Here is a 21,512-nt window from a genome sequence, read left to right on the forward strand (position 1 = left end):
ATCGGAGAAGGTACGGTCGGATTCGAAATGGTCAGTGATCTGTTTATGAACTTGGCTTTCGAAGACTTCAGAAAGACAGGGCAGGATGGATATAGGTCTATAACAGTTTGGGTCTAGAGTGTCACCCCCTTTGAAGAGGGGGATGAGCGCGGCAGCTTTCCAATCTTTAGGGATCTCGGACAATACGAAAGAGAGGTTGAACAGACTGGTAGTAGGGGTTGCAAAAATAGCGGTGGATAATTTTAGAAAGAGAGGGCTTGTGAATGTTGACCTGTTTAAAGGTCTTACTCACATCGGCTACGGAGAGCGTGATCACACAGTCGTCCGGAACAGCTGGTGCTCTCATGCATTTTTCAGTGTTACTTGCCTCGAAGCGAGCATAGAAGTAATTTAGCTCGTCTGGTAGGTTCGTGTCACTGGGCAGCTCGTGGCTGTGCTTCCCTTTGTAGTCTGTAATAGTTTGCAAGCCCTGCCACATCCGACAAGCGTCGATTAAATCTTAGTCCTGTATTGACGCTTTGCCTGTTTGATGGTTCATCGGAGGGCATAACAGGATTTTTTTATAAGCTTCCGGGTTAGAGTCCCGCTCCTTGAAAGCGGCAGCTCTACCCTTTAGCTCAGTGTGGATGTTGCCTGTAATCGATGGCTTCTGGTTGGGGTATTTAGGTTAGGCTATTTCCAACAGCACCTGGAAAGGCACGCTGAGAATGGACAAGCAAAATATTTTGCGCCCCTGCATTTGACAAAGTGGGCACTGCTTATCAGAGGGCATCAGCGCTCACCTAAAATGCCCATATGCAACAGGTTGTGAGAAATTGGCCAGAATTTCTGGKCAGAATTATGTGAGGTTTTATGTGTTGTTGTTGGAGGTGCCTCTTGGTCAATTTAGCTCGGAAAAGGCAGCCCTTGTCAATACTGAAACAATTGGCTCATTGTTGCAATTGAACCCTTGTATGTTAATGCAAATTATACGTTTTCTCATGAATTTTTGCATATTATTAAATTTAATCGTTGAAAACTGTGCATTTAAGCAATACTTCTGCAGTGACTTTTCAGATGAAAAGTGTGGCCCGAATGAGGTGGTGGGAAAGATGGCGGAAGCAGACGCTGAAGTGGATTGTGAATCTAATGGTGGTTGAATCAAGGATAATTGGAGTATTGTCCAAAAGAATGGAAAACGGAGTAGTGTATAGTGCTGAGAATGTCCTTTCCTATCTTGTTGGAGTARGGTTTGTTAATGAGGAGCAGTTGATCGAAATACCAATCTTGAATAATCCATTTGCGCTATCCAAACTGGTGGAGAGAGTGATGGGTAAAGGAAATCTGTGAGAATCACGAGAGGCGGGCTTATTTGGATTTTTTGTACATCTGCGGATCAGAAGGAACTTGTGTTGCGTCTCACCCGATTTGATAAGTCTGACATGCTGACCAAACCAGACGCGCTCGTGCACATGTTGATTTTGTTCACCCACACCAGAAGCAATCAGGACACGCAGGTTGAAATATCTAAACAAACTCTGAACCAATTACATTAATTTGTGGACAGGTTGAAAAGCATTAAACATTTATGGCAATTTAGCTAACTAGCTTGCTGTTGCTAGCTAATTTGTCCTGGGATATAAACATTGGGTTGTTATTTTACCTGAAATGCACAAGGTCCTCTACTCCAACAATTAATTCACAGATAAAACAGTAAACCGAATTAATTTCCCGTCATCTCTCCTCCTTRCTACAGGCTTCTTTTTCTTCTTTAGACTTTATATGGTGGTTGGCAACCAACTTTACGGTGCATTACTGTGTGTGGACGTCAGTTCATCTGTGGACGTCAGTGTGGACGTCAGTTCATCTTTCAATCACCCACATGGGTATATGCTCCTAAAAACCAATGAGGAGATTTGAGAGGCAGGACTTGCAACGCGTTGAGCGTCACAAATATAACCAACTTCTATTTTAACGCATGGCCACTCAGGCGCTCGCTGTCGCAATGATTGAATAACATGTATGTGTACATTTATTTTGCAACGCACGTGACACGAGTGGTGTGATCAGCATGTGACGTGTCGTGTGTGTCTCTTCGGAACAGTGCACCCTTCAAGGGGGTAATATCTGGCATCTCGTGGGAAGTCGATGTTGAAGAGATMAAAAATATTCCCGTAGTGATTGATACACGTCGGATGAATACTGTGGTGAATGATGAAAAAGTTATTATTTAGTTTTTTGACAAGAAGTCTCTCCCTACTCAAGTGCAGCTGGGGTATATAAACTACAGAGTCTTATCGCAAGACCAATGCAATGTGATCACTGTAAAGTTTTTGGTCATGTTTCAAGTGTTTGCAGAAGGGAGAAACCGAGATGTCCAAGTTGTGGAAAATAAAATATAATGTGTTATAAAAGTGCTGAAAATGTGACATGTTGCAATTGTGGTGGGAACCGTGAAGCCAAGTCTTTTGAATGCCCAACAAAAGTGAAAGAAAATGTGGTGGTCAAAGTCAGGGCTGTCCAGGGCATTTCATATGCAGCAGCTATTAAAAGGTTTGAGAGTTTGAATGGTGCTCCCGAAGAGTCCATGGTGGTGGATCAGCCTTCACTGCAGGCTGCAGGGGTTGCCTTTCACCAGCAGGACCCTGATATTTTAAAGGTTAAGAAGGTGGACTTTGTGGCCTTTATAGCTATGTTGATTAATGGCACTGCCAAAGTGGAGAAAAGGTCCAAGAAAATATAGAGTTATATGGACAATTCTCACAAGCTGTACCACCCTCTAAGGCCCTAAAGCCTGAGAAGGCACATATGGAGATTTGAAAGAAGGAAGAAGTGTACGTTTTGTTTGTCAATTTACTATTTTTTATTTGTGTTCATTTCCCTATCACGTATGGATTAGATGTTTTACCTTTTTTTTTTCAACCCGTCCAGCTGGTTGCGGCAATACACCTTTTGGGGTTGTAGTCCGCCTTAAAACCCACAGAAGAAGAGGAATACTTTTTCAGACTTAGGGGAGCGGCTTAAAATATTACGTCAGGGTATTTACCAACGACAGGGACCAATGAAAACTCAGAATGCATTGCTTCCGGAAGTTGCTGTGTTCCATCGTTTTGCTGACGGAAACGTGTGTAACTTAGAATCTTTACGACCCAAAAGTTAGAATATTGTGTCGGAGAGTCAACTCTATATAAGTGAGCAGTTATGTGTTTACTCTTTGTTAGTGTATGCGTGTAATATACGTTATTGGAACCAGCTTTTGTCATTCCCCTTCGTATAGTTGAACAACAATAGAGTCCATCATGTCGAAAAGGACGAAGTGGGATACCAAGGGAGATTTAGACGAATCAAAGAACCTGCCGATCTATCAACACAAGGCCACACTTCAGCAGGCTGTCAAAGACAATTCATTCTTGGTTGTCACTGGCGAGACTGGCAGTGGGAAAACGACTCAACTTCCCCAGTACTTGCATCAAGCAGGTACGTTTGTGCCATGGGACCTGTGTCTACAGAATAGAGCTCTATACCCTTTATTATAGCCTTCGTCTATGAGCTGTCCTTATAGAGGGGTCTGAAAGGTTTGGATAGGTGTTAAGTTGTATTTCTTGTGTAGGATTTTGGGGTAATGGCAAGATTGGCATCACCCAGCCTCGGAGAGTAGCAGCCATCACTGTAGCCCAGAGGGTATCACAGGAGATGCACTGCAGTCTGGGTAGAGAGGTCGGATACCAAGTGCGCTTCGATGACTGCACGACACAGGTGAGAGAGCTCCAAGACACCTACCTAGTTGTCTGCTTAAATTGATACTTCACATAAATTATTAGATACGCTTAGATTTTAGGCACCTTGAAAGTGTTCTATGGGGTCTACATATTGTCACTTGAATGTAAAGATAATTAGATTGTAGTGTATATAAGCAAATGTGTGTCCCTGAAAGGAGATTTGTGTTTGTGTTTTGTCAGGACACGGTGGTGAAGTACATGACGGATGGCTGTCTGCTGAGAGAGATCCTGGCAGACCCTGTTCTGTCTCAGTACAGTGTGGTCATTTTGGATGAAGCCCATGAGAGGAGCCTTAACACTGTCAGTAATAGAGCCAACTACTTGAAAACAGTAATCTGATTATATGCCCAGCTCCATCCCTCAGTCGTATACCAAAACAAGTGGTGGGGCTGCTGTTTTTCTGAAAAACTAATCCCAGATTGTAGCATTAAACAGTTGTGTAATATGTGCTTTACTGCAGGACATTTTGCTGGGTCTGTTGAAGCAGACCCTCTCCAGTCCAGATAAGGCCTCTAAGGGTCGCTCTGTCCCCCTGAAGGTTGTGGTAATGTCAGCCACACTGGAGACAGACAAGCTCTCTGTGTTCCTGGGAGGTTGTCCTGTCTTCACCATCCCTGGAAGAACCTTTCCTGTCACCTCCAAGTTTAGCTGTGCCATAGGACCAAAAGATACAGAGAGCTCTGTTTATGTTAAAGAGGTAGGGAGTGAGCTTGCTTATACTCACTTAGGCCTACTGTTAGTATAGTGTATGATAATGAATAAATTCAATGATTGTATCACCCCAGGATTTAGCTAATTTGAACTCTGCCATCAACACCATTTAATACTGCATACTCCTTGCTTTACATTTACATTTTAGTCATTTAGCAGACYCTCTTATCCAGAGCAGCTTACAGTTAGTGCATTCATCTTAAGATAGCTAGGTTGGACAACCACATATCTTAGTACATTAGTGTACATTAGTCATTGTACAAGTACATTTTTCTTCAATTAAGTAGCTATCAGAGAAGTCATTCCTTGTAGAAAAAATTAAAAAGTAAAGTTGCGCGTGTTAGTTCACAAAAGGCAAAGTTGTTTATTATAACTTTTTTGCTCAATGTAGATTGTCTCTACTAAAGTGTCTGTAAACAAATATGGGGGGAAACTTTGAGTATGAACAAACCTCTTGTCTGTGACAGGTTGTCAAGGTGGCATTGGATGTGCACACCAGTGAGATGGCTGGGGATATCCTTGTGTTTTTAACAGGTAACCTAATGATAATCTACACATTATCTCCAGAATATGAATGTACTGATTACAGTTTAAAAAAATTAAATACAACTGTTTATAACAGGACAGTCTGAGATTGAGAAGGCSTGTGACATGCTGTATGAGAAGGCTGAATCCATAGACTACCGTTACGATGTGCAGGACCGTAAAGTGGAGGGGCTGCTGATCCTGCCCCTGTARGGATCTATGCCCACTGGTAGGGTTTGGTGCACTGTCCGAGTACCCCTCACTGTGACATTCACATATAGAAAGACAAAAAGGAGTTCCCTTTCACACCCAAGTGGACACAGTTTAGCATGCCATTGGCTTGCTAAATCAAAAGTATAAAGTCATGACTCATTTCAACTCCTTTTTAAATAATATGAATGATTTGTGTCCTTCTCACAGATCAGCAGAAGCAGATCTTCCAGCCTCCCCCTCCGGGTATAAGGAAATGTGTGGTGGCCACCAACATTGCAGCAACGTCCCTCACCATCAATGGAATAAAGTGAGTCACCATAAGGCTTATCAGAGCAGCATAGAGCAATTTTTATCCACAGAATGGCAAGGCCTCAAATTTCATGACTCATTTGTTCACTGCAGGTATATTGTTGACAGTGGGTTTGTGAAGCAACTCAACCACAACTCACGGGTTGGCATGGACATCCTCGAAGTGGTTCCGATTTCYAAGTAAGTCCCGTAAGTCCCTGTTTCAGTCTGCTTCCTTTTGTTTCGTGCCTAATGAACAGGACTGTAATGTTGTGTGGTGTTGTAGGAGCGAGGCCCTGCAGAGAGCAGGCCGGGCAGGGAGAACCTCCGCCGGGAAGTGCTTCCGGATCTACAGTCAGGAGTTCTGGGAGAAGTGCATGCCGGAGTACACAGTTCCAGAGATCCAGAGGACCAGTCTCACCGCTGTCATCCTCACACTCAAGTGCCTGGGAGTTCATGATGTCATAAGGTAGGTACAGCTCCACTTCCTCAAGTGCTCAGAGAAACCAGTGTCCGTTTTTGAGACTGTTGATAATACAATACAATCCAACAAGTAATTTGAGGCCATTGTTGCTTGGTGTCTCTCTCTCTAAGTTTCCCTTACCTGGACCGTCCAGAGGAAAGGTTCATCCTAGAAGCATTGAAACGGCTTTACCAATGTGACGCCATCGACAGGTGAGAGATATAGACATACTGTATATCCGTGTACATCTGTCATTGTTTATACTAATCTCCACCAGATACATCTACAGCCACATAGGGATACAACTCTGCCGTTTTCACRATCAATAACAGGGGAACCTACCACATACAGTACTGGCAGTTCTTCATGACTATCATAACTCAATCTTTAATAGCACTTGTTATCTTCTATCAATATCCCACTCCCCTGTCTGTAGGAGAGGTAAAGTGACCCGGCTTGGTGAGCTGATGGTAGAGTTCCCCCTGCCCCCAGGGCTGACCCGGGCCTTGCTCCAGGCTGCCTCCCTGGGCTGTGAGGACCTCCTGCTGCCTGTAGCTGCCATGCTGTCTGTGGAGAACATTTTCATCAGGCCAGGTGGACAATAGCGGCCTGAGGCGTTGGTTTAATCAATGAAGATGTGGTTATGTCAGAAATACATATGTAGGCATCATGGTTCTAATCTAAATGTTTGACATTGCTCTCTCTGCAGGCCATCCAGAGAAGCAGAAGGAGGCAGATAAGAAGCACAGGCAGTTGGGAGTGCAGGCGGGCAGCTGTAATGACTTCACCATGCTGCTCAGTGTGTTTGAGAAGTGCAAGGCCAGGTATACAATATTAACTCCTCTTAATATATTTAATAAGCTCCATTATATGTTCACTGCATTCATGTTCATGGGTCTCCATCTAACGTGAGCTTGTTTTGCTGCCTACTGTAGTGATGCCCCTTCAGCATGGTGTAAAGACAACTATATACACTGGAGGGCGCTAAAGTCAGCCTTCAGCGTGGAGACCCAGCTCAGAGAGATCCTCCTAAGACTACAAAAGGTCAGTTTGTTGTTTGTTTACATATCTTATTAGTTTTGGTGTGGCTAAAACTATGATGTGAAGCTCTGACCATGTATGTACAGATTTATAATCAGGGTATGTGCGTCGTTTCCAGAAGAGAGATTTCCCTATGGAGAAGTTTGATGGCAATAAGAGTGAGCTGTTCAGGAGATGTCTATGCACTGGTTACTTCACCAATGTGGCAAGAAGGTACGGCTTGTTTTTTTTATCCCAGTTATGTTAAAAAGTCAAGAAAGATAACCACAACATTTTTGAGTTTTCTCTCAGGTCAGTTGGGAAGGTGTTTTGCACGATGGATGGGCATGGATCCATGGTTCACATTCATCCATCATCAACGGTAAAGACTTCCAGGACTATATTCTGATKAATTCAGAACACTCCATAAAATCCRCAAAATGCATATTACACATCAGTCCCCATCGCTCTGTGTGATAACCTGATTCCCCCTCCCCATAGCTCTTTGACCAGGAGGCCCAGCTYGACTGGGTGATCTTCCATGATTTGCTGGTCACCTCGCGGATCTACATCCGGACGGTGTGCCCCATCCGCTATGACTGGGTGAAGGACCTGCTTCCTAAGCTCCATGAGGTGGATGTGTACGAGCTGAGCAGCGTGGCCAGAGAGGAGGTGACGGACGAGGAGGTGGCCAAGTGGGTGACCAAGGAAGCAGCTAAAAGACAAACTGGTGGGTGATGGACTCTGGTGATGAGTATGAATTCACTGYTATAGAAAAAAATGCATAACATTTGATGCTTCTGTAGCTGCTCCTTCATCATTCAAAATCCTTTAATTGGAGCAAAGGTTTTTTAAATGGAAAATGTAATGAGCATTCCTATTGGACAAGCTASAAGTTACAGTAGTGCCTTTTCTGTTCCTTCCAGGCCCCCAGGTGATCCGTATGCTTGTTGTGTCTGCTTGACAATCTAATAGAGGTTATTCTGTGTGTTTGGTTTATTTCCAGAGGGGTCTGCTGAAGACGTGTTCAAGAAACTGGAGAAACGGAATGATGAAAGCTCTGTGAGTGATGCCCGTGCTCGCTACCTACAGAGAAAACAGGAGCGGCAACAAGGCAAAGCATCGTGAGAGAGGAGGAGGACATTGGACACTTATCCTCAGGGGAAGAAAGACTCAGTTATTGGACTGACCAGGATAGAATAATCTCCACTCAGGGGTTAAAAGCCTGTCTGTTATAATAAACTGCACAGGTGTTGTTCTGAACAATGTTTTACAACACAGAAATCGGAGAGTTCAGGGTCAAACATGGTCCTTTGTAGCTCAGCTGGTAGAGCATGGTGCTTGTAACACCAGGGTAGTGGGTTTGATTCCTGGGACCACCCATGCATAAATTGTATGCATGACTAAGTCACTTTGGATAGAAGTGTCTGCTAAATGGCATTTATTATTATTATATTTAAACATACATCAATAATGGACTAGGTGCAGATAATGAATTATCMTAGTCATATCAAATGTCTACTACTGCAGATGTTTTATGCTATGCTTTCTTTTAGTGGTATATTTATCTTTTAGTTTCATACTTATCAACGTTTTTGTCTTCAGAGTAAATATTGCCAGTGGAGGACCTCTGCAACCGTTCTCTACTGGTTTTAGGACAGTTACAGAATCACATACAGTTTTCAATATGTCACCCAACAGTGTTGTCAAATCAGCACATTAGAGAACAGGATAACCACGGGCCATTTATTTTGTACAACTCTGCCTCTTATGTAATAAAGGTTCATTTCGTATTTCCATTGCTTCATTATTATTAAAAACCTATTTTTGTSTGCTCCATTTGTAGTCATACAAACCAGATAAGACTCATATCCCATCAACCTTTGCGGAGAGACMTGCGTCATTCACATGCGCCTGTTTTGGACCGTCCATGTGCGAGCCTAACGTGGCTTAACAAAATTGGCAATATCCACCGACTACCTTCTAAACATACACATTGYATCGATTCAATTAAGTCCAGTAACATCTCGTGTTGATAAGTCATCTGACAGGTGAGTGAAGTTGTCTTATCTGCATCGCAATGAACGTTGCTAGCAGTTTTGACGTATGGCTGCCAAATAAGGTAGTCTGATATAACGCTAGCGAAGGATAGCTAGTTAGCTTTTTAAATATAAGCAGGTTAGCGTTGTCAGCTTTTCTGGAATCTACTGCCAGTACTGAAAAACAAATCACACAAGTCTAGAGAACATTTATTCTAATACACGTGCGTTCTTGTTTACTTGCTCACTCAATGCATTACCGTTTTAGTTACAGTGCTGGTGAAGCATGTTGTTTGCAGAGGAGGATGAATGGAACGATGACCCAGAAGCCAAAGTTCTGACCAAGACGGTCATCAGCAGTTTCAAACTGTCTGAAAGGACCAATATCACGGTTAGATGCCATCTCAATCTTCTTTATAATTAAATGTACCTATGTAAGCTAAGCCAGGCATAACTCACTCTGCCAGTGACCACATATTCAAATAMAGGGTTACATTTTGGTTTACACTGGTATTCGGTTTGACACTGTCATTATGCTTTTCCGAACAGCCAAAAAGTGTTGGGAAGAAAAAGAGTTTGTTACGGACCCTCCAAACACTGGGGTCAGTACCAAACTGGAACAAGKGCAATAGTGCCCCTCATGAAGCAGGCAGTGACAGTGAAACAGAGGCCATACTGACACCACACACCAAGAGGAAGAAGAAAAGAAGCAAAAGAGGACGCAAGAAAGTAGCRGCTTCAGGAGAAGAGGACGAGGTCATTGGAGATCTGGGTGCCAAGGAGAAGGCTGCAGTGCCTGTTGTTAAGAAGCCAATAAAAGCAAAGAAACCAGTAAAAGCAGGTGAGTTGTTTCACAAACAACTGTCAATTGAGTAAACAGGAGTGTCTTAAGTTGAAAAGATGTTTGAGGTTGTCTTTCTCTATTTCCTAGGGTTCAAAAAGGTAAAGAATACAGAGTCCATTCAGGGCGGTAGTAAACAAGATTCAAAATCTATCAAGGATGAAGAAAAAGCTGCAGCAGATGCTGAGATTGAAAGATTAAACCGAAAGCAATGGAAAAACAAGATGAAGAACAAGAAGAAATGTAAAAACAAGTTCAAAATTCAAAATGGAGAGAATACCACCKCCCCAGAGACCTCTGTGCAAAAGGACACAGAAYATGGACCAAAAGCAGCATCTGATGTGAACAGGGAAACAGCAGTTGTCCAGACACCGCAACGCCAGACAAAGAAAAACAAAGAGCAGAAAGAGGGTGAGCGTAAAACACAGAAAGGGAAAAAGGTCCCAGAGGGAAAAGTGATGACCTTCATTGAGACTGCTTCCACTCCAGGCACAGTAACAGTCCAAAACAATAAGAACTTTTCAGGGAAAAAGACAAAGGGGGGCAGTCAAGTAAAAGCAGTGCCACTAGGTAACTCTAAACCCCCAGGTGAAGAGGAGAAACTTCAGATGGTTAGGGAGGAGCAGTACCCAGAGCTGCATGGCAGTAAGAGATGGAAACAGGAGGAGAGCAAAGAGCAGGACCGCAGGAGAGAGAAGCTCAGGAGAATGCTCCATGGCCAGAGCCCAGAAAAGAAAAAGCTACCTGCAGWGCAGGAGGAGACACTCACCATAGAYGTGAAAGAGGCTTCTGTAGACCGCTCGGCTGCTCTGAGGTCCCGCATGGAGCAGCGTTTGGAGTCAGCGCGGTTCCGTTATATTAACGAGGTTCTGTACACCACGTCTAGTGGGGAGGCTAAACGCATGTTCAGACAGGATCCCCAGGCCTTCGGCATCTACCACAGGGGCTTCACGGCACAGGTCCAGCGCTGGCCAGCTAATCCTGTTGACGCCATAATCTCCTACATACGCCACAAGTGAGTTGTGTTATGCCTCTATCTGACCCTAACATACTTGCAGTATTTGCAATAAGTCTGTTTGCATACTTTTTGTATTTTTCTTGTCTTGGTTCTGGGGTGGGGGATCCACATTGAAATAGTGTGTGGCTTTCTTTGTAAGACCATTTGTGTTGGTTCTAGGCCTGCCTCTCTGGTGGTGGCAGATTTCGGCTGCGGCGACTGCAAAATTGCTCTGAGCGTGAAGAACAAAGTGCACAGTTTTGACTTGGCACTTATCAGTGACCGTGTAACTGTCTGTGACATGGCTAATGTGAGTCCAACTTTACCTTGATGCTGAATGTGTTCTTTCATCCATGCCTGTTTTACTATGCAGTCTGTGTTCTTTCTGTAATGTCTATTGTTTTCCCACTTGTCTGCAGGTACCTCTCAAGGATGGCACTGTGGACATAGCTGTATTCTGTCTCTCTCTTATGGGGACCAACCTTGGGGATTTCCTAGTTGAGGCTAACCGTGTGCTGGTGATGGGGTAAGTGATATTATGCAGAAAAACAGAGCTATGTTGGGGWAGAAGGTGTTCCCATTTATTTTCCGTATTTCTACAGTACCAGTCATCAGTTTTGACACACCTACTCATTCAATGGTTTTTCTTTATTTTTACTATTTTCTACATTGTAGAATAATAGAGAAGACATCAAAACTATGAAATAACACATGGAATCATGTAGTAAGCAAAAAAAGTGTTAATTCAAAATGTATTTTAGATTCTTCAAAGTAGCCACCCTTTGCCTTGATAACAGCTTTGCACACTGTTGGCATTCTCTCAACCAGCTTCATGAGGAATGCTTTTCCAAAAGTCTTGAAGGAGTTTCCACACATGCTGAGCACWTTGTTGGCTGCTTTTCCTTCACTCTGCAGTCCAACTCATCCCAAACCATCTCAATTGGGTTGAGGTCGGGTGATTGTGGAGGCCAGGTCATCTGATGCAGTACTCCATCGCTCTCCTTTTTGGTCAAATAGCCCTTAGACAGCCTGGAGGGGTGTTTTGGGTCATTGTCCTGTTGAAAAACAAATGATAGTCCCACTAAGAGCAAACCAGATAGGATGGTGTATCGCTGCAGAATGCTGTGGTATCCATGCTGGTTAAGTGTACCTTGAATTCTAAATAAATCACTGACTGTGTCACCAGCAAAGCACCATCACACCACCTCCTCCATGCTTCTCGGTGGGAACCACACATGCAGAGATAATCCGTTCACCTAGTCTGCGTCTCACAAAGAAAGACACGGCGGTTGGAACCCAAAATCTCAAATTTGGACTCATCAGACCAAAGGATAGATTTCCACCGGTCTGTCTTCAATTGCTTGTGTTTCTTGGCCCAAGCAAGTCTCTTATTATTATTGGTGTCCTTTAGTAGTGGTTTCTTTGCAGGAATTCGACCATGAAGGCCTGATCCACGCAGTCTCCTCTGAACAGTTGATGTTGAGATGTGTCTGTCACTTGAACTCTGTGAAGCATTTATTTTGGCTGCAATCTGAGGTGCAGTTAACTCTAATGAACTTATCCTCTGCAGCAGAGGTAACTCTGGGTCTTCCTTTCCTGTGGCGGCCCTCATGAGAGCCAGTTTCATCATAGCGCTTGATGTTTTTTTTGATGGTTCAAAGTTATTGAAGTTTTCCGGATTGATTGACCTTCATGTCTTGAAGTAATGATTCTCTTTGCTTATTTGAGCTTTTCTTGCCATAATATGGACATCTTCTGTATACCCCCCTACCTTGTCACAACTGATTGGCTCAAACGCATTAAGAAGGGAAGAAATTCCACAAAATATATTTTAAGAAGGCACACCTGTTAATTGAAATGCATTCCAGGTGACTAACTCATGAAGCTGGTTGAGAGAATGCCAATAGTGTGCAAAGCTGTCATCAAGGTGGCTACTTTGAAGAATCCCAAATATAAAATAAACTGATCTAAATATAACACTTTTGGGGTTACTACATGATTCCATATGTGTTATTTCATAGTTTGATGTCMTCACTGTTATTCTACAATGTAGAAAATAGTTAAAAAATAAAAACCCTGGAATGAGTAGGTGTCCAAACTTTTGACTGGTACTGTATGTTTTCGTCATCAACACTTTGGGTCTTTTTTTGCAGGGGTATCCTGAAAATAGCAGAGGTAGCAAGTAGATTTGAGAATGTGCGGAACTTCATGGGTGCTTTGTCCAGCCTGGGATTCAAGTTGGTTACAAAGGTAAGGCAGTAAACAGTGATGGCGCATGTTTTATGTAATATATTGTTACAATACCCTACTCTATTCATTTTGCTCCCTCCTTAGGACACAGAGAATAGCCACTTTTACTCCTTTGAGTTTGAGAAGATCGCAGAAGCTCCAGAGAGGATAAAGGCAGGAGGATTGGAGCTGAGGCCTTGTGTTTACAAGAAACGATGAGGACAACATGGGAGAAACAGTTCCAAACATACATGCCAAATGGCACTCTATTCCCTTTATACTGCACTGCTTTTGACCAGGGCCCATAGTTCTCTGGTCAAAAGTAGTGCACTATATAGGGAATAGGGTGCCGTTTGAGACATACCCCTGGAGAGAAGTCAGTGACGAGGCAAGCAGGATGGACAGTAACATAAAAGGGCTCTTCTGCTGGTTGTTACTGTAAATATGAAAATAACTTTCATAGATGAGTTGGTAGTTTTGACCTCCAAACAACGTTTCAAGGATTGTTGATATTAAACCTTTTATGGGCTTTCAAATTTCTGTTTCAAAGACAAAACATGTTCAAAAGTTGTTGACATTGGTATATTCTTTATTAAATCAAAATAAATGTATTGCATTAAGTCTTATGCACAATTTCAGATTTAAGAATCAAGTCAAAAGCAAGAGAAATTATAATTTTTTAAAGTCTGTTGTTAACCTTGTCTCTGTCTAGAAATAAGTGCTTCAGTATAATCGCAGCATTGAATTCTGCAGTCTAGTCTCACAGGGTACTCACAAGCCTCACTCTTCTTAGTGTACATAGCACAGGATCTAGCTTGGCCACTAGAGGGACACGAGTGATAATGTTATTCTCAGCCAGTTCCCAGTATCTACTGTCCCCATGCTCTCGGTCCAGATAGAGGGGACAGTGGTAGAGGGGCAGGGAGGAGGTGTTGCAGGGGGGGCTGTCTGGGGCTCGGACGGTGTCTGTGTTCCTCACCCGTGCTCTGACCCAGAGGAGGGGGAGCAGGCAGGGCTGGGGGGAGAGCGTGTCCTGCAGGGCTCCTAGCCGTGTATCCCACAGTGCCCCTCTCAGTTCTAGTCCACACAGATATACACCGGTCAGGGGAAGAGAGGCTGGGGATGTTGCGGCACTGAGCACCTAGCAAGACAAAGTAAAAGCAATAAATGGAATATCATTTTTATCATTCTAATAAGAATGAGTGGTACTTGTAGCTTTGGGAGGCAGTTTAGAGATTACTGTACTTGGAAATGAAGAGAGATGTTGCTGATGTCCCTCTGCTTAGCATGGGCAGCCTCCCTGATTAACGCGCCCAGAAAGCCCCTGGCGTTGGAGAAGGCAGACAGGCGGTACYCATTGGAAGGACCAATGGTGGCCTCATCACATAGGTACGCCTTGAGCAGCTCTGCTCTCCTTTCTAGGCGGAACAGGCTTGAGACGGTCAGGAGAGAGGAGACAGTAGGCTTGCTGTTTCGCATGGGCTGGTTAAGCTCAGAATGCAGGGAGGAAACCACATCAACCAGTCCATCCCACTCTGCCTGGAGGAAGTAGCGTAGGGGTCCCAGGGATGGAGCTCCTACACTCACAACCCTGATGTCATCCTTGCGTCCCAGACTTTCCTTCAGGGCCAGTAGTCGGTCCCTGGCCTGGGTGAAGTCTGGCAGCAGAGCAGGGTGGGTCAGCTTGTTGGTGCTCCTGACCCTGCCAAAGGGCTTCTGGGAGTCTTGAAGCAGGGTGTTCAGGGTGCGGCTGTGAACCTTCACCAGCTCTTCTGCCAAACCAGCACTAAAGCCCAACACCAAGGGGTCGCTGGTGTTGGCCAAAGCCTGAACACGTTGCTCCAGACTTTGCAGCAGGCCTGATAAGTCTGCAGAGATGGCAAAAGAAATGTTCCTCATTTACTCAGAAGAACAGATTCCTATGACTGACTGCTGAAGATTGAACATGTAAGTAGGGTAATGTACTTCAAATTCATAGGATATGAGTTAGTCTTTAATATAGACATATATTTTGTTAGTGATGTAAGTAGGGTCTGTTATGGCATTGTAGCTGGTTAATAGTGAAGCGTTTCAGTACCACAGCAGCTAGGTATGTGGATGATATCTGAGAGTGTGAGGCCCACTGCCCCAGAGAGGAGGTGCTGCTCTGAGACAGGCCCTAGACACACTCTCCACTGCCTCCAGGTCTGCCAGGTCTGCCACATGGCCTCCATACACCAGGTTGGCTATCAACATACCAGGGCACAAAGGTCAAAATCAAAACTTTGTCCCAAATGGCTCCCTATTTAATGCACTACTTTTGACCAGGGCTCTGGTCAAAYGTAGTACACTATGTAGGGAGCAGGGTGCTATTTGGGATGCATACCCAAGAAATTATGTACTCATATTTTCACAGAATATGAACAATATGTTTACCATTGACAATTCCATTTCAATTTAATTAGTTACTAGGGAGTCCTCAACTGTTACATAAGGTCTAAGTAGAGAAAGCAGCGTTACCTGCTATGTACTCCAGCGCCCCAGTTGGGTTGCCACAGACTTTGGCGATGTGGACTTGAGCATCCACCAGCGCCAGCAGGTCCTCCTGAGTCCTTGAGAAAAAAATAAAAACATCCTTAACATGCATATAACCAATGTTGTGGTAATAATATGTCCTATTCATCATCTATCATGAGAGTAAGTAAGCTTTGTCAGAGCCAGAATGGCCCGTAGGGTATGAGCTGTTTCTCCAGTTTCTGTAGCGTGAGGCAGCTTGATGTACAGTACAGGAGGTTGGTGGGACCTTCATTTTGGAGAACGGGCTCGTGGTAATGATGGGAGCGGAATCAGTGGAATGGTATCAAAACACATGGTTTCCAGGTGTTTGATGCCATTCCATTAGATCTGTTCCGGCCATTATTATGAGCCTCAACAGCCTCCTGTGATGTACAGGTACACCCCCTTGACAGGACACTAGCCTGTCGCAGGGCTTTGTATCATCTGTCATCATGATAACCAATATATAGTCATCTCACCAGTGATAGATGTTTCCCTGGCCTAGGTGTTTGTATGCCTGTCGTTGCAGCAGGACAGAGTGCAGGATGGCAGCGCGTAGCATGGGTTCCATGGTGCAGGCTGTGACACCAGAGGTTGGGGCAGACAAAGTGACAGACACAACCTGACGCAGAGAAGAGCACAGCTCCTCCTTCACATCCCAAGGAGAGTCACAGACCAGACGCAGCGCACACAATCTCATTGACGCTGCCAGGGGGAGAGGACAATTAGTTTCAAATGGCACCCTATACAGTCTATATAGTATTTATGTCTTGGCCATGCATCCCAAATAGCACCCCCCCAGGGGTAACGGTTAGAGAGTCGAGCCAGCAACCAGAGATTTGCCAGTTTGAATCCCGGGTCTGATGGAAAAAAATCTGTCGTGAAGTGAGCTGGCATCCGGAGTGTTGCTGGTATCAAAGCCTAGATGCCATTGCCTGCCGTTGTGACCTTGAGCCCCCCCAACAACTGCGCCACAGGTGCCCAGTGTGATAGAAATGTAAAGGTAATTTCCGATTGACCCGACATGCAGCGTTTACCGTGAATGCAATCTCCGCCAACGTGGGAACATTCCCTTTAAATTTCAATTGGGCTTTTGTGCAGAAATTCTGCGATACCGATTGAATAGAGCCATTAATCTTTGACCAGGCGCCCATAGAGCTCTGGTCAAAAGTAGTTCACAATATATTTTGAATAGGGTGGCAATTGGGAAGTATCCTAACACTTAACAGTCATGGAAAAAGAGGTGTCTGTGATAGTATGTTCTATTGAGTACCTGGGATGGAGAGTGGGGTGTATCCTCGTGTGATAAACCACAGTCTGAAGCGTGGGTGGACCCGACTACCTGCACACAGCCCAACTGGAATGAGGCCCTCTGTCTCCACATCTGTTTGGTGCCCTGGAAATTATAATAGTATTAGATTTGAGATTACATATTTMGAGATTACACAGGGTGAAGATTGGTGATTATTATTATGATTCTCACCTTTGGCTGCATAGGATATCAACTGATTGAGTTGACACACCACTTCGTCATCCCATTGATCTAACAGATGACAGTTGTTAAAGACCAGCCAATGGCCATCATGAACAGCTATCTTCAGTGCCGAGAGGATGACCTCCTTCTGGCATTTAGCTCCAAATGATATGACTTTCACCTGAAATCAACAGTCATTTAGAAGATTATTACACAAAACTGGAATGTTGGATATAATGGCAATCTGATTTAAATTGAACACAAAAGGTATGTTTGTGTGTAAGTAAGACATAAGAATTACCCCTCTTTTGTCTGTTTGGTACTGGGACACTTGTTTCAGCCAGTGAAGTGGTTGGATGCTAGCCCATCCATCTCTGCTTGGGCCTGGGAGTGTGACTATGACTGGCCCATTGTGTTTGTTCAGGAAGCGGGAGAGGGCCTCTGGGGAGCCGGTGTGAGGGGCCCCAGCTACCGCTGACCGCATGGGCTGGCCCAGATGACAGGCAGCCAGGTCCTCAGCCACAGCAGCCAGCCAGTGGGGCAACATGGTCTTCCAGAGGAGAGCCCTCTGCAGAGTGGACAGGTGGGAGTGAGAGCGACAGGGGACAGGCCCCACCACTGTGGAGGAGGGGAAGCGCAGGTACTCCTGCCACTGCCTGGGAGAGGTGGCCAGGGATGAGAGCAGCCCTGTGAAGGCTGGGATGTTTTGCAGCCGGAGGACCTCTGTGTGGGTGTGAGGAGGCACCCAGCTGGGGAGCACATGATGCTGATATGGAGAGGTAGACGGTGGAGGTGAGGCTGGTGTGGAAGCATCTACTGGGAGGTCCATATCTCCTAGGCCCCTGAGGAATGCCAACCGCTCCACTTCCGAGCAGCCCTCGTTGTGCAGGAATAGAGCCACAGACACCAGGAGCCTCAACAGGGTTGCATGGCTCTGGAACAGGCAGGGCCGGTACTGGGCCAACAGGTGGGATACCATCCTGTGCGTGATCTCTGCCATGACCGCCCCTGTCACTACCTCTCCACTAAAATTAACATCCGGTCGGCCCTTCAGGACTAACGTCCCCCTCACAGCGAACAGGAAGTTCCTCAGGGGGAACAAGTAGAAGGGGGAGAGGCGTGCCACCTCCTGCAAGGCCTGGTAGAGGGCTGTGGCCAGCCCTGCCACTCTGTGGAAGTCAGCCAGGAGGGGCTTGTGGCGCTCCAGCTCCAGGCTCAGCTCCATAATCTCAGCCTGCAGCTTCTGGGAGGCTGTCTGACAGGCCGACACCCGGGGGAGGAACTCAGGGTCCTGCAGCAGAGGGGTGAAGGACTGGAGGATGTACTCCATTAGAGAGACCTGGGGAGAGGGAATAAAAGGAATAAATCCTTTGCTATAAACCCATATTGTGATTCCCAAATGGCACCCTATTCCTTACATAGTGTACAGGACTCTGGTTAAAAGTAGTGCACTATATAGGGAATAGGGCGTCATTTGGGATGCATATTACAGTATAACACAGAGCAATATACTATATTCTAAAGCCAGAGAAATATAGGTCTCATTCTTATTGGGTCACCTCTTCCTGGCACAGTTTGTCCTGCAGTGCCTTCTTGTCGGTGTTGACGAGACAGTGCTGAACCCACAGCTCCAGACACTCGGACTGCACCAGCTCTGTCAACATGAGCTCCTGCACCTCAGTGGAGCTCAGAGAGAGGTCAATGACACACACCTCAGACAGGATAGACGGGTGGATCTCTGTGGGGACACAATGGAGAATTAAAGTAGTAACCTAGTACTTTCACTGGGTCCTGTCCAGGGAGGGGGTGTACTTGTACATCAAGCTGCCTCACGCTACAGAAACAGGATATAGGCTCCTGCCCTATAGGCCGTTCTGGCTCAAACTACTACTTTCATGAGCAGAAAGAAAAGTATGTACTGGTATATATATTTCCTACCATTGAGTATGAGTCTGACTGGTAGTGGAGTGCTGAGGAACAGGCAAAACTCTGGATGGGCTGTCTGAACAGGTCGTCTCAAACCAGGAGAATGGCTCCCTGCCGGCCGCATCAACACCTTCAGGAACTCTGGGCTGGGGACTGCTCGCTCCACGTGGGTAACCAACACCCTCAATCCTGCACGGAAACAAAATGATAGCCTTAGTCTGTTTGTGCCATYATGGCATAATTTCACTCATGTCATGTTGACAATGACAAATGTTGTTCGCAAGAGCACACACAGCTAATATATGCCATTTTATCCAAAGCGAATTACAGTTATGCTTGAATATATTTTACGTATGGTTGGCCCCAGGAATCGAACCCACAACCTTGGCGGTGCAAGCACCATGCTCTACCAACTGAAACATACTGCACCACATCTGGGACCACCAGGCTCACAGCATGATGTGAGTGAGGGACAAAGAGTAAAGCCCCTCAAGGAAAGGAACCAGTATCAGTCTCACAAACATCAAAATGTTCCTCCAGCACAATATGTACTAACTCCATTAGCTCACCTTTCTCTGAACCCTGCCTGACATTGTCCAGTAGGTCTGGGTCATCAGCACTGACCACAAGCTCATACTCTCCCTCCCTCTGAGCTGTGGTGTCGTCCCCTGGAAGATGGCCTGATGGGGAAGCAACATACACAATCAGCATTTCTCAAACACAAAATGTACAAATCAGTTTTTGTTTGACCTTAACTGTGACGTTTCCCCTAGGTCAGTGGTTCCCAAACTTTTTATAGTCCCGCACCCCTTCTAACATTCAACCTCCAACTGCGGACCCCCTCTAGCACCAGGGTCACCGCATTCACAAATGTTGTTTTTTGCCATCATTGTAAGCCTGCCACACACACTATACAATACATTTATTAAACATAAGAATGAGTGTGAGTTTGTCACAACCCAGCTCGTGGAAAGTGACAGAGCTCTTATAGGACCAGGGCACAAATAATAATATAATCAATKATTTTGCTCATTATTTAACCATCTTACATATAAATCCTTATTTGTTAATCGAAAATTGTAAATACCTCACCACAGGTTAATGAGAAGGGTGTGATTGAAAGGAAGCACATAACTGCAATGTTGGGTTGTATTGGAGAGAGTCCCGAGAATAATTTTCCACACATAGTCTGTGCCTGTATTTAGTTTTCATGCTAGTGAGGCCCGAGAATAAACTCTCACATAGGTACGTGGTTGCAAAGGGCATCAGTGTCTTAACAGCATGATTTGCCAAGGCAGGATCCTCTGAGCGCAGCCCAAGAAATCAGAAATCTGGCAGTGGCTTTGATTAAATTAAATTTTCACAGAACCGCTTGTTGTAATTTCGATAAGACTCTCTTGTTCAGATATCGGTAAGTSGACTGCAGGCAGGGCATGACAGGGATAACGAATCCAGTTGTTTGTGTCATCCGTTTCGGGAAAGTACCTTTCTAATTGCGCACCCAACTCACTCATGTGCTTCGCTATATCACATTGACATTGTACGTAAGCTTGTTCATTTGCACACAAAAAAATCATACAATGATGGAAAGACATGGGTGTTGTCCTTGTTAATGCAGACAGAGAAGAGCTCCAACTTCTTACAATTTTGTCACYCACATTGAATATAGTTGTGGAGAGTCCCTGTAATCCTAGATTCAGATCATTAAGGCGAGYAAAAACATCACCCAGATAGGCCAGTTGTGTGAGAATCTCGTCATCATGCAAGCTGTCAGACAAGTGAAAATTATGGTCAGTAAAAAAAAAATTAAGCTTGTCTCTCAATTAAAAAATACMTGTCAATACTTTGCCCCTTATATGGTCGCTGCCCAGTGTAGAAAGTGTGTAGAAAATACACGAGAGTTCAGGGGCCTTGCTTTAACGAAGTTAACCATTTTCACTTTTGTGAAAATCAGTCTTTCAAACTGTCATGCATTCCCTTGGCAGCAAGAGCTTCTCGGTGGATGCTGCAGTGTGCCCAAGTGATGTCGGGAGCAACTGCTTGCACACGTGTTACCACTCCACTATGTCTCCCTGTCATGCTTTTTTCTTTTTTTACCCCCTTTTTCTCCCCAATTTCGTGGTATCCAATTGTTAGTAGTTACTATCTTGTCTCATCGCTACAACTCCCGTACGGGCTCGGGAGAGACGAAGGTCGAGAGCCATGTGTCCTCCTAAACACAACCCAACCAAGTCGCACTGCTTCTTAACACAGCGCYCATCCAACCCGAAAGCCAGCCGCACCAATGTGTCGGAGGAAACACTGTGCACCTAGCGACCTGGTCAGCGTGCACTGCGCCCGGCCCGCCACAGGAGTCGCTAGTGCGCGATGAGACAAGGATATCCCTACTGGCCAAACCCTCCCTAACCCGGACGACGCTAGGCCAATTGTGCGTCGCCCCATGGACCTCCCGGTCGCGGCCGGCTGCGACAGAGCCTGGACTCGAACCCAGGA

At 45.1% G+C, this 21,512-nt stretch overlaps 3 protein-coding genes across 3 annotated transcripts in view; 2 read left to right on the forward strand and 1 right to left on the reverse strand.

Moving 5' to 3' along the window:
• Positions 1 to 3,061: 3,061 nt before the first annotated feature.
• On the forward strand, positions 3,062 to 8,775 carry dhx40 (DEAH (Asp-Glu-Ala-His) box polypeptide 40). Its single transcript, XM_023966926.2, is given in 17 exon segments — positions 3,062 to 3,456; positions 3,590 to 3,735; positions 3,939 to 4,058; positions 4,219 to 4,455; positions 4,937 to 5,003; positions 5,092 to 5,223; positions 5,415 to 5,514; positions 5,610 to 5,696; positions 5,782 to 5,964; positions 6,090 to 6,170; positions 6,395 to 6,552; positions 6,668 to 6,782; positions 6,894 to 7,002; positions 7,118 to 7,212; positions 7,291 to 7,360; positions 7,480 to 7,708; positions 7,985 to 8,775. Coding segments are annotated over 17 exon segments (2,229 nt in total). The 5' UTR covers positions 3,062 to 3,278; the 3' UTR covers positions 8,107 to 8,775.
• Positions 8,776 to 8,868: 93 nt separating this feature from the next.
• Positions 8,869 to 13,717, forward strand: rrp8 (ribosomal RNA processing 8). Its single transcript, XM_023966752.2, has 8 exons — positions 8,869 to 9,029; positions 9,286 to 9,408; positions 9,567 to 9,858; positions 9,949 to 10,873; positions 11,036 to 11,165; positions 11,275 to 11,381; positions 13,009 to 13,105; positions 13,190 to 13,717. Exons 2-8 carry the CDS (start codon positions 9,304 to 9,306, stop codon positions 13,301 to 13,303), a joined length of 1,770 nt encoding a protein of 589 aa, XP_023822520.1. The 5' UTR covers positions 8,869 to 9,029; positions 9,286 to 9,303; the 3' UTR covers positions 13,304 to 13,717.
• Positions 13,718 to 13,814: 97 nt separating this feature from the next.
• Positions 13,815 to 21,512, reverse strand: part of LOC111949512 (dynein heavy chain domain-containing protein 1) — a 45,494-nt gene continuing 37,796 nt past the window's right edge. Inside the window, exons 36-46 of the mRNA XM_023966753.2 lie at positions 19,589 to 19,699; positions 19,032 to 19,208; positions 18,653 to 18,831; positions 17,395 to 18,432; positions 17,103 to 17,274; positions 16,893 to 17,015; positions 16,099 to 16,324; positions 15,584 to 15,675; positions 15,175 to 15,309; positions 14,330 to 14,952; positions 13,815 to 14,225 (exon numbers count right to left, since the gene is read on the reverse strand). Coding sequence (XP_023822521.2) covers positions 13,845 to 14,225; positions 14,330 to 14,952; positions 15,175 to 15,309; positions 15,584 to 15,675; positions 16,099 to 16,324; positions 16,893 to 17,015; positions 17,103 to 17,274; positions 17,395 to 18,432; positions 18,653 to 18,831; positions 19,032 to 19,208; positions 19,589 to 19,699 — 3,257 coding nt within the window. The 3' untranslated portion in view covers positions 13,815 to 13,844. The remainder of the gene's footprint in view (positions 14,226 to 14,329; positions 14,953 to 15,174; positions 15,310 to 15,583; positions 15,676 to 16,098; positions 16,325 to 16,892; positions 17,016 to 17,102; positions 17,275 to 17,394; positions 18,433 to 18,652; positions 18,832 to 19,031; positions 19,209 to 19,588; positions 19,700 to 21,512) is intronic.

Source organism: Salvelinus sp. IW2-2015, linkage group LG22 (assembly GCF_002910315.2).
Source record: "Salvelinus sp. IW2-2015 linkage group LG22, ASM291031v2, whole genome shotgun sequence".
Classification (NCBI taxonomy): domain Eukaryota; kingdom Metazoa; phylum Chordata; class Actinopteri; order Salmoniformes; family Salmonidae; genus Salvelinus; species Salvelinus sp. IW2-2015.